At 39.0% G+C, this 12,220-nt stretch overlaps 1 protein-coding gene across 6 annotated transcripts in view; it reads right to left on the bottom strand.

The window, feature by feature from the left end:
* PDE4D (phosphodiesterase 4D) overlaps nucleotides 1–12,220 on the bottom strand; it is a 1,058,382-nt gene that overhangs the window by 169,242 nt on the left and 876,920 nt on the right. For all 6 annotated transcript variants that reach the window (XM_075932865.2, XM_075932866.2, XM_006139667.5 and 3 more), the window contains 2 exons: nucleotides 7,630–7,666; nucleotides 3,953–4,026 (listed from right to left, as the gene is read on the bottom strand). In XM_075932865.2, the coding sequence (XP_075788980.1) occupies nucleotides 3,953–4,026; nucleotides 7,630–7,666 (111 nt within the window). The remainder of the gene's footprint in view (nucleotides 1–3,952; nucleotides 4,027–7,629; nucleotides 7,667–12,220) is intronic.

Here is a 12,220-nt window from a genome sequence, read left to right as displayed (position 1 = left end):
TGTAGAGATCTGGAGTGAAATTTCATCCTCACTGAAATCAGTGATTGACACTGACTTTAGAGGTGCCAGGATTTCCTAAGAATAATTCCATACCTATTCAACAAAGTACTTAAAGAAGCAGTTAAACATTTCAAGTATGTGAATAGTTCTGTTGACCAAGGTTAAGCACAGACATAAATGTTCTGCTGAATGAGGGCCCAAATGTGCTTTAGCTGAACAGTAAGAAGCAGTAAAAGTAGTGAAGAAACGTGAAAAGAACTGCAATATTTGGTTACAGAAAGTCACTTTATAAAGAGAATATTTCTAAAACAATCTAAAATATCATTGAGATTTTCAGCCGCTATTATGCAGTATTTTCAGCCATTTATTTATTCATTCATATTTCTTAGCTGTCAGTCTTTTCATTTGATACACCCAGGGCTGGGCTTTTACAGTTTTATTCTGCTGATCTTCTTTCATGCTTTCTCACAAAAACTGGAGTGTCTATGGGCAGATTTTCTGACTTCATACTCCTAAGTGGCACACAGAAAACAAAAATGTCCCTCATTCACCTACTGGGGATTTCCTCAATGTAGAGGAGTCTCCAGCAGGCACAGAGTTGACAGAACCTACTCATCCCTGCCACAGGAGGAGGGTATAGAAAGGAAAAGAAGGAAGGAACGGAGAGTAATGCACTCCAGTAATGGTCCACTAAGAGACCGTATGCCTGCTTCGGTCAAGTTAGCAAAGCCCCATGGCTGTTTTGAAGTGAGCCAAAGCTGGGGAAGAAGATTAATATGCTGTAAACATCTCTCTGATAAGCTCCACACTTTGCTGTACCCAGTGAACTCTGTGAATCTGTCCTTATATCAGAAAATGCTTAGAAAGAACATATTTTAACTGTTGTATGTCTGCAAACCATAACTAGTACAAACCCCCAATGTCCTCAACGAAATCCTACAAACCTTATTAAATACTCTGAAACCTTGATTCATTCCCTTAACACCCTTCATCCTGTACACTGAAGGAAGCAGGCCTCCTATAGGAAAAAATATTCTGTGACCCTGTAATTAGAGACTGAAGATTATTGTGATGTGTGAATGCAAGAAGATAAAAGTATAAAGGGGAAGGAACAGACAATCTTAATTCTATCATTGCCTAATTTGATTGCTCGCTATGTAACCAAAATACGTTCTCTTAATTTAGTTTTTAAAATCTAATATAATTATGTGAAAATTCCTACTGCATACATTAAGATAAACTACTATTGCTTTGATATTAAATATGTACTGATATGACGCTTTTAGACTACAATTTAAATCAACAGCATTTTGGATAATAGCTAAACATATACATATTGTGAGTTGGAATGTGAGAAGTCTATTTGTTCTAAGACAGACTGAGTGAATAGTGGAGTTAAATTACCAGATCCTTTGCTGCCATAAAGGTGACATATTGAGAGGGTGCAGAAGACTTGACAGATGGAAAATATTTTGAGCATTCAAGTGGACAAGTGAAACACAGAGATGGGGTTGCTTTTGTGGTGAACAAGAAAAAGTTACTTCAGTGAACAGCTGGAAACTGGCATCTGAACAGTTTGTCATTGCATGTTTTTCTACTGCCTGCAACAAATTATGCATAACTGTGACCTGATGTTATGTACCAACAAAAGAAGCAGAAGAGGAAGAGAAGGGTGGATTTGATCAACAACCAGATGGCACTGTAGTCAACACTCCCGATTATGATATGAGTCTAATAATGGGAGATACGAATACAAAGTTTGGTAGCAGACATAGTAAGCAAATGAATAGTGTTAGACCAAATGGCATTGGGATGGCAAACAATAATGGGGAAAGATTAAGAACTTTTTGTGTACAAGATTACATGATCAAATGGTCAAACTAAAAACCAGGGTGACTACATCATTATCAGGAAAAACAAATAGTTATCATTGGATGTTAGAGTCTATAGTGCAGAGTGTGGCAGTGATAATGAACTACTAATGAGAAAGTTTGAGATTAAATTAGTCCAGAAAAAAGATGGGTACAATTGGTTGTTGATAAGTTAAAGGATAGTTCTGCAAGGAAGGAACACAAGGTGGCAATTGGAGGCCATTTCAGGTCATTAATTTGTGAAAAGACATTTCACTATAAATTGCATGGGAAATATTCAAGAAAGTGATATAAAACACAGTGGGTGAAATTATTGGAAAGCATATGCAGAGAAGAAAAAACTGAAGAAGCAATGAAACACAAACATTACAGAAGTGTAAATAAGCCAAGACTGCTGGGAAATCAAAAGAACTAAAGAACTATGCAAAGATATCACAAAGAATGGTCAAGCAGAAGTTTTGGAATGAAGAGGCTCAGGGAGGCTCAAAATGAGAAAGAATCAAGAAACAAAAGTAGGAAAACAATTTACCAAAAGGTAAGGTTGTATGGCAACACAATCAAGCTAATGATGCAAGCAGTAAAAAGGGTACTGGTCCATTGATAACACAAGTCGAAAAGGTGTTGGAAGTAGGAAAGGAACATTTTTGACAAACTGCTGAACCTTGTAGTTCATCCAGATGCAAGTATTCTAGATATGCCAGATGAACAGGGCAGCTTACAAAACAGAATACAGACCATCACTGAACTGTATCAGAAGAAAGAGAATGAGGAATGACATAGTTAAAAATGGGAGAGCTGCAGGAATACACAGTAGAACAGGTGAGCTGTTGTTAAAAGCCAGCGAGACAAGTGCTATGCAAATATTAGAAAAAATAAACAAGAAGGTATTGGAGCAAGAGCAGATAGCAAAGGCAATAAGGAATTTTTGCAACAACCTTGAAGAAAGGGAGATCCTGGTGATGGTAATAATTATAGAGGTTTAGGCTTATTTTCAGTGTAGGGAAAAATCATGACAAAACTACATCAACAGATGAAGTCCAATTTTAGAGGAAATAGCGGTGAGAAATACATCGGCTTCGGTCCAAGCAAAAATTGCACTGATCAGACATGCTCCAACAGTCGATGAGGAAAAAAACAAAAATGGGGATTAAAGAGGTTTGCTGTTTTTACTGACTTCAGTAAGGCTTTTGATTTAATCAGGAGGGAAGCATTAGAGAAAGGAGCAAAATCATATGACGTTCCAGATAGCATGATTGGAATTATAAAAGCAAAAAGTTATGCCATAAGAATTGGTAGAAAATGTAGCAACCAGTTCAAGTCAAAGTTTGATGCAAAGGCGGCATGGAAGCAGTGTTGCTATTCATTTGTTATTAATCTGAATATTGGGAATGATAACTGACTCAGAGGGTTGACATGTGATAATCTAGAGTTAAGCTCCTCAATTTATGCAGATGACATAACTGGCAGACACATTTGAATTAATTATGATAATTTTCGCTACCTTGGAAAACAGGTGTAGGCAACTTGGACTTAAAATAAGTGTCTGGATAGTGCACGATTGCTTTTTTTTTGGTATGTAAAACAGGTTACACTGTTAAATATTGAGACTACATTTCTATAGAAATGTTGGGGAAAATGTGTTATTTCTGCTTTATAATCAGAAATAAGTATGTTAAGATTTGATTACCATATATTTTCAAACAAATATTTCACTGTCCTGGACTGAATAGGCAGATTTTTACCATGTGTGTAGTGGCTCATACTCTTGGGTGCCAGTTTGAGGATCCCTTATACATGACTAATTCAATGCAAATCAGAGACATTGCACAGAACTTTTTCCAAGTTTGAATAATCACATTTGAAATAAGAGAAAATGATGGCTGTTGCCTTAGTTTTAATGTTTAACTCTGTTATTTCAAAATACTAATACAAAATTAACTGGTCATATCATTTGGGATCATTGGAGTTTTACAAGTCTAATAGCAAAGGATGCACTTTGAAATAGAAGACTTAGCCCTGGGTTCTAACATTTAAAAAGCACAACTCCAAAAAGTTCAAACAGGAAAAGGATCCACACTCACTTGCTGGGTGCCCGATCTTGTAAATTGGTTAATGCAGCAAAATTATTCCGTACAGTACGCAGGCTGGCCAGCACCTGGAACAAAGAAAGATGTTTCATTCTAAATTCTTGCTTGTGTGATACTGATTTATTGCCACTGCTCTGTGTTACAGGCAAAAGAAAAAGGCATTAGAAAAAGATTATAAAAAGTTTCCAGTATTGTTTTCATGTCTGAAGCCTGAACATTATTTAACAATAAACCTTTTTTAAAGCAAGTGCAACAGTCTACTGCTTTTCCCTCTTCACTAAACAACTCATTATTTGTTTAAAGGCAGATTTATTTAAAGAGGAAGAAAGATGTTCACAGAATACAATTTGTAATTCTCTAAAATGACCAAAAAACGATTCGTGTTTTGAGAATGGCCCACTAATGATTACATGATTTTCCATTTACACATTAGCAGGCTTTTATATTTTATATCCAGTTTGAATTAAATGTACTGAAATAAAGTTACCAGATTCATGTGCCTTGCCTATGCAAACACTAACAATTATGTGTGTGAAAATATATACAGACCAATGCTAGACCTTTTTATAAACAAAGGATAACATCTGCATTTCCACATCCAAAGCTATGTATGGGACACATCCAGCCCACTTAATTAACCTCATAAACATGGGTCCTACAACTGACAGGTACTTCTTCTGCTGTTATATACATATCTCAAGGTTTCTGTTATTTGCACTCCAATTCATCTCATGAAGTGGGTTTTGCCCCTGAAAGCTCATGATCCTATATATTTTGGTTAGTCTCTAAGGGTACGTCTAGACTACATGCCTCTGTCGCCAGAGGCATGTAGATTAGGCAACCAGACATAGTAAAATGAAGCGGCGATTTAAATAATCGCCGCTTCATTTAAATTTACATGGCTGCTGCGCTGAGCCGACAAACAGCTGATCAGCTGTTTGTCGGCTCAGCGCGATAGTCTGGACACGTGAGTGGCGACATCAAAGGTATTTGTTGACCACCCAGGTAAACCTCATCCCAGGAGGCATACCTGGGTGGTCGACAAATACCTTTGATGTCGACACCCGCGCGTCCAGACTATCGCGCTGAGCCGACAAACAGCTGATCAGCTGTTTGTCGGCTCAGCGCGGCAGCCATGTAAATTTAAATGAAGCGGCGATTATTTAAATCGCCGCTTCATTTTACTATGTCTGGTAGCCTAATCTACATGCCTCTGGTGACAGAGGCATGTAGTCTAGACATACCCTAAGGGTATGTCTACACAGCAAAGTTAATTCGAAATAACAGCCATTATTTTGAATTAACTTTAATAGCGTCTATACATGCAAACCGCTATTTCAAAATTAATTTGAAATAGCGGAGCATTTAATTTGAATTTGGTAAACCTCATTCTACGAGGAGTAACACCAAATTCAAAATAGCTATTTTGAATTAAGTGCTGTGTAGACACTTAATTTGAAATAGAGGGCGTCCAGCCCTTCCCAGGGAGCCCTAATAGCCACACTGGGCACAACCAGGAAAACTTACTCTCCTCTCCTCTCCCCCAACCCCAGAGCCACTGAAGTGGTAGACCTTGGCCACAGTGCCTGTGCCAGCTCCAAGCCTGCCATCCCAGAGCTAGCAGTGGCCACTGGGGCCATTGACCCAATGCCCCCAAAACATGAGCCAGTAAGGACTTAGTTCGGATTAACTTCAAACTGCCGCGGGTAGCTGTAGGCAGTTCGTTCGGACTAAGGGGGATTTAAAAATGGTGGCCGGACAGGAACATGCAAATAAAGCCCAGGATATTTAAATCCCGGGCTTCATTTGCAACCCCAGTTCCCTGATTTGCCTACCTAGCTCGAATTAACGAGCTAGTGTAGACATACCTACTATGAGAGTGTCTTCACAGCAATTACATTATTTTGAAATAATTTTGAAATAACGGATGGCTTAGTCCGACTTCTGTAAATCTCATTCTACTCAGAATAACGTCTATTCCAAAATAGCTATTTCAAAATAAGGCATGTGTAGATGCTCCACTTCTGCTATTTCAAAATAGCCCCTCAGCAGGGCCGTTCTAAGTTATTCCTCCTGGGGCAGTAAATCGAGATAGCACGTCTACATTAGGGAAGCCTGCCTTGGACTAATTTTGAGGCTTCCCTGCAGTGTACATGCGTTATTTTGAAATAGGATATTTTGAAATAAGTATTCCAGAATAGCTTATTCCGAAATAACTGTGCAGTGTAGGTATAGTCCTAGTCTACAGGACCTTACTTTAAAATGTGCTTTAAAAATATTTAATGAGTGTGTTGCTGAGGATTATAAAATCATATATTTAAAACAAATATCATTCCTCCCCCCAATTACTGAGCTGCTGATGGGCCTAGAGGCATCAATTTAATAGTACTAGTTAGGGCCCCATAAATCCAAAAGACGTCCCTGACCAGGGACTAAGCTTTTACTCATTCTTTACTTAGTTCCCCTTTAAAGCTAATATATTTTGTACCAGTGAAACAATTGGTCAACCTCACCTATCTATTTTTTATTGTCCTGGGGAGCTCATAGCAGGTCTCATTTGAACGTTATATAAAGTGTAATTAAGATTGGCAGAAAGATGTCTAGCAATTGTAAAATTGATAATGCAGCAGATCTTTTCCAGTGCAAGGGCAGACAACTTTTCCTTACTGAACCAATTTTTTCCTGGTATATCCCAGAATCATAGAATCACAGAGCTGGAAGAGACCTCAGGAGGTCATCAAGTCCAGCCCCCTGCCCAAGGCAGGACCAATCCCAACTAAATCAACCTAGCCAAGGCTTTGTCAAGCTGAGACTTAAAAACCTCTAGGGATGGAGATTCCACCACCTCCCTAGGTAACCCATTCCAGTTAATAGAGTTGCAGCTATAGAGAACTTGGGTACATTGTGGTGTGAGTTTGTGTGTGCATGTGTGTGTGTTTTGTACTGGATGCTTGTCAGGAGATTACTAGACCTAGGAGGAATATTGCTCTATATTTTGTTGTTGTTTCAGTGGTAATTCCTTATGTGTAGTTATTGTGGGAAAGCGTTTGCAATTTGGCAATCTGAAAATGGTTAGGCTCAGTCTTTTCTCATCCAATAAAAGGAAAATAGAGAAAACCTTATGTCCAGCTTTGAAGAATTTCACCAAGTTCCCTGTCAGCTACAAGAGTTTATAAAACATAATAAAAGTAGGTTGCAAAAATGAAAACTAAAATAATATATGTAATGCTGCAAGTGAACATATTCTGTGCAGAAATAATAAACTATCTGCACATGAAAAGCTGAAAGTGGCTAATAAACTCTGGGTGACAAAGGATATTTAAGGATATTTAACAGTTGTATCCTGTTGATGGCACAATGCTACTGTGGCTTGATACAATATTTAAAGAGAAATAAACCTAAGTTATTTTGTAGTTCATGTAACTGCTTTTTACTACACAAATAACCAGGGGAAAAAATCTATACGAAACAGTCATGGCAGAATCAGCTTGTTGACAATGTTATTTTTTTCTTTTCCTTCCCCAAATCAAGCAAGAAATCTGATTTCAGGGTAAGAGACAGAAAATAATTGGTGTGGCCATAGGGCTTTTCAAATGTAAACCATAATATCACCTGATCACAAGATTTCGTGTCTTATTACTGCATATGGCTATACAATAGTTTGTGCCTACCTGAGCAAATGGTGTCACAATCAAGTCATCTCCATGTCTGGAAAATAAACAAAATTATAGATGTTATTGATGAATATTCTCATTGAAGATACTTTAAAAAATCAGGACTTAAATTAAGTCTTATAAATTACTTTAGTTAACCTCAGTTTTATTCTTCAACATCCATTCATCCCAGCTGCTTTTAAAATGCTTCTAAAAGGAAAATATTTAGTAGTTGTTCAATTTGTATACTGCTTGTTGGACAGACAGAATGAATTAGTAAAGATCACATCTTAAACTTCCATTTCCCCCTTCTTTGAAACTAAATGGAATATCTTTCATATAGGAGTTAACCAGGTATGCCTGTGTGGCTGGTAGCATCTACATTTAGCTTTGGTGGAGGGACCCAGCCCACCTAAATATTGAAAGTGATTTGAATTAAGTGTTACTAACAGATTATAATTTGTGAGCACTGGATAAGCTAGTAGCTGCAGATGACTGGGGGCTGCATCACAGACTAATAAAAACCTAATAAAACTTATAAACTGACTCACATATCTGAAGTTATATGGGAGTATTACCTAGTGTGTGCTGTTGTTGTGGCAACTGCACCCACACCATACTAGGTGATGTAGGCGCAGGGTGTCATGATGATGTGTGTTAGTGGAGGAGGAATAGCGGGAAAGGGGGTGTCTCCTCAATAATGAAACCTTGTTAGAGAAACTGGGTTATGATCTAAAGTAATTCCCACTTGCCTGATGAATAAAATTTCAAATTTATACATGATCTACCACAAATAGTCATGGCCTGTGTGCGGTATTTTGCACCTAGTTACCAAAGGCAATGAGTAACCACAGGCAAAAAAACTTGGAGGGCTGTTGTATAATACAATTTATCTACTCTTTAATGAAATTTTCACAAAATTGTGATTGACAATGAATATAATATAATTAGCACGACAGATATATACACAGTCTAAGTCATTGTTTGAAATATTTTCCCCCAGATATGCTCCAGTAACCATATATAAACTGCTGTTTGCCTTATGGACAATGTGTCTAACATTACTTTTATAAAATAAAGGACTCCATTACTAGAGTTACCTGGCACCCATGTTATTTTCAGGAAAAAAAATAAGGCTAATTTTGTTCAATTAGCAAGAGCTAAGGGTTTCCAATTTTTATTTTTAAAACAAGGCAAAGAGAACAGTCAATAAAAACCAGAAAATGATTCACAAAGAAATAATTTAATGGGAGTTTGATTTTAAAATGCCTGATGCATTGTTCAATAAATATGTTACACAGGCTATAAATAGCAGCTTTAGCACCTGAAATCATGAATCCAAAATTATTACTGAAAGTTTTGTATTATAATGTGCTTACAATTTTAAACCTATTTTCAATTAGGTTTAAACCTATTTCCAGCTTTCTACCACTGGAAAATTTAAATATATATAGAGAAAGAGAGTATGAGGCTGTGAAGGCTAGGACTATAACAGAGTTTAAAGAGAAGCTAGATAATTTCATGCAGGTTAGGTCCATAAAAGGCTATTAGCCAGGGTATAGAAATGGTGGCTCTGGCCTCTGTTTGTCAGAGGCAGGAGAAGGATGGCAGGAGACAAATTGCTTGATCATTGTCTTCGGTCCACCCCCTCTGGGGCACCTGGTGTTGGCCACTGTTGGCAGACAGGTTACTGGGCTAGATGGACCTTTGGTCTGACCCAGTACAGCCATTCTTATGTTCTTATGTTTAAAAGAAGACTTTTCATATTAATAAAAGAATCACTTGAAAGGAACTTTTATGATTAAAAACAGAAAACTTACTGGCATTTGTTTTGCTAGAAAGCAACTGTTACTCTTTAATAGTGCCCACAAGAAAGTAGGTAATTTATAGGTGTTGCAACATCGTGGTCCCCAAAAAAGCTGTGAATATCAGCAGACAGGCCCAGATCAAATGGAAATTAGGAGCACCTTTGAGAATCTGGACATAGTATACAAACAAAGGATGGGGAATAGGATGAAATAAAAAGCAGGAGAGTGAGCAATGATGTATACCATACACCTTATTAGTTGATTTTATTGTCATCTCTTGTGTTAATATTTAGGTGAATGGAAGAACAGTTTTTTGGGGTGGAAGAATTGTATATTTTAAGGGGGAGTTCTTACAGAAATCAGTGAAGGCATGGCTGACTCTTTAGGAGTCTAATTTATTTACCCAAAATCTTGTGCAAACAAGATTTTACCTCAGCAACTTGGCTGAGGGCAGAGGGTTATGAGTTCACTGAAGTCTGTCTGCCCTACTTGAGTCTACTCATTTCCTCCATCCTAGCATCTTTACCAGTAAGGCCTTCTTGACCTGGAATGAGTCCTTGGAGTCATGCATCTTGACATCACCTGTGGGAGGTTTCCTGTTCATAGATCTCCTGCCCACAGAGATTAAACCACAGTAACTTTTCTGTGAAACTGCATATAGTTCCTCTATGATTTAGAGTTCCCGTGGCTGCCTGGTAACCAGATAGGCCTCCCTAGGGGCTTGGCACGTTTCCTTCTTTTTCAGAACCTCTGAGCACTCTTCCTAGGTTCCCGTTCCTGATGAGCTCTCTAACCAACAGAGGTTACCCTAGGCTATAGGCAGACTTGGGTGGGAAATATTTCTATCTATCCTGATGCTGGCAGGCTGCCCATGGGTAGAGCCAGCTGAGGTTCTGAAGAGCAAGAAATGGCTGCCACATGGATTGCCAGGGAAGCACTTCCACCCCTTCCTCGATGCTTCCCACGCTCAGGATTGGTAAGATTATGGATGTGGTTCAGGGCTGCTTCCTGGTAGTATTGTAAGCATTGCTGGGGCTTTGGCCATAAGTGTCACTAGCTACTAAGCTCCATGTTGGGGCCCAGCCCACACCTACGACTCCGCATCTGACTCCACAAGCCAGGCTGTTTGGGAAGCCGTTGGCCCTTCCTTTCTGGCCCAGCTGCCACCCTGGACTTGCTCTAAGGCTGCTGTTTCAACTCTAGTATCCACTGCTGCCAGAAAGCAATTCATCCAGACTGGTCTTGTCTGCCTGTAAATCCAATCTATCTGTCACTCAGGTTAACAGCTCAGTATGTCCCTACAAAGATGCTCAATGCAGCATGCTTTATTGAAGGTCTGATCCTAAGCGGGTGGAGAGGCCCTATTCTAAATCCAATATCATAGAATCATAGAATAATAGGACTGGAAGGGATCTCGAGAGGTCATCGAGTCCAGCCCCCCGCCCTCAAGGCAGGACCAAGCTCCGTCTACACCATCCCTGACAGATGTCTATCTAACCTGTTCTTAAATATCTCCAGAGAGGGAGATTCCACCACCTCCCTTGGCAATTCATTCCAATATTTGACCACCCTGACAGTTAGGAATTTTTTCCTAATGTCCAATCTAAACCTCCCCTGCTGCACTTTAAGCCCGTTACTCCTTGTCCTATCCTCAGAAACCAAGAGGAACAAATTTTCTCCTTCCTCCTTGTGACACCCTTTTAGATATTTGAAAACCGCTATCATGTCCCCCCTTAATCTTCTTTTTTCCAAACTAAACAAGCCCAGTTCATGAAGCCTGGCTTCATAGGTCATGTTCTCTAAACCTTTAATCATTCTTGTCGCTCTTCTCTGTACCCTTTCCAATTTCTCCACATCTTTCTTGAAATGTGGCGCCCAGAACTGGACACAGTACTCCAGCTGAGGCCTAACTAGTGCAGAGTAGAGCGGCAGAATGACTTCACGAGTTTTGTTTACAACACACCTGTTGATACAACCTAGAATCATATTTGCTTTTTTTGCAACAGCATCGCACTGTTGACTCATATTCAACTTGTGGTCCACTATGACCCCTAGATCCCTTTCCGCCATGCTCCTTCCTAGACAGTCGCTTCCCATCTTGTATGTATGGAACTGATTGTTCCTTCCTAAGTGGAGCACTTTGCATTTCTCTTTATTAAACTTCATCCTGTTTACCTCTGACCATTTCTCTAACTTGCTAAGGTCATTTTGAATTATGTCCCTATCCTCCAAAGAAGTTGCAACCCCACCCAGTTTGGTATCATCTGCAAACTTAATAAGCGTGCTCTCTATCCCAATATCTACATCATTGATGAAGATATTGAACAGTACGGGTCCCAAAACAGACCCTTGCGGAACTCCACTTGTTATCCCTTTCCAGCAGGATTTAGAACCGTTAACAACAACTCTCTGACTACGGTTATCCAGCCAATTATGAACCCACCTTATCGTGGCCCTATCTAAGTTATATTTGCCTAGTTTATCAATAAGAATATCATGCGAGACCGTATCAAATGCCTTACTAAAGTCTAGGTATATGACATCCACCGCTTCTCCCTTATCCACAATGCTCGTTATCCTATCAAAGAAAGCTATCAGATTAGTTTGACATGACTTGTTCTTCACAAACCCATGCTGGCTATTCCCTATCACTTTATTACCTTCCAAGTGTTTGCACATGATTTCCTTAATTACCTGCTCCATTATCTTCCCTGGGACAGACGTTAAACTGACCGGTCTGTAGTTTCCTGGGTTGTTCTTATTCCCCTTTTAATAGATGGGCACAATATTTGCCCTTTTCC

This window comes from Pelodiscus sinensis, chromosome 6, assembly GCF_052426305.1.
Source record: "Pelodiscus sinensis isolate ZL-2025 chromosome 6, ASM5242630v1, whole genome shotgun sequence".
NCBI classification, from domain to species: domain Eukaryota; kingdom Metazoa; phylum Chordata; order Testudines; family Trionychidae; genus Pelodiscus; species Pelodiscus sinensis.
This window is presented reverse-complemented; position numbering and strand designations above follow the sequence as displayed.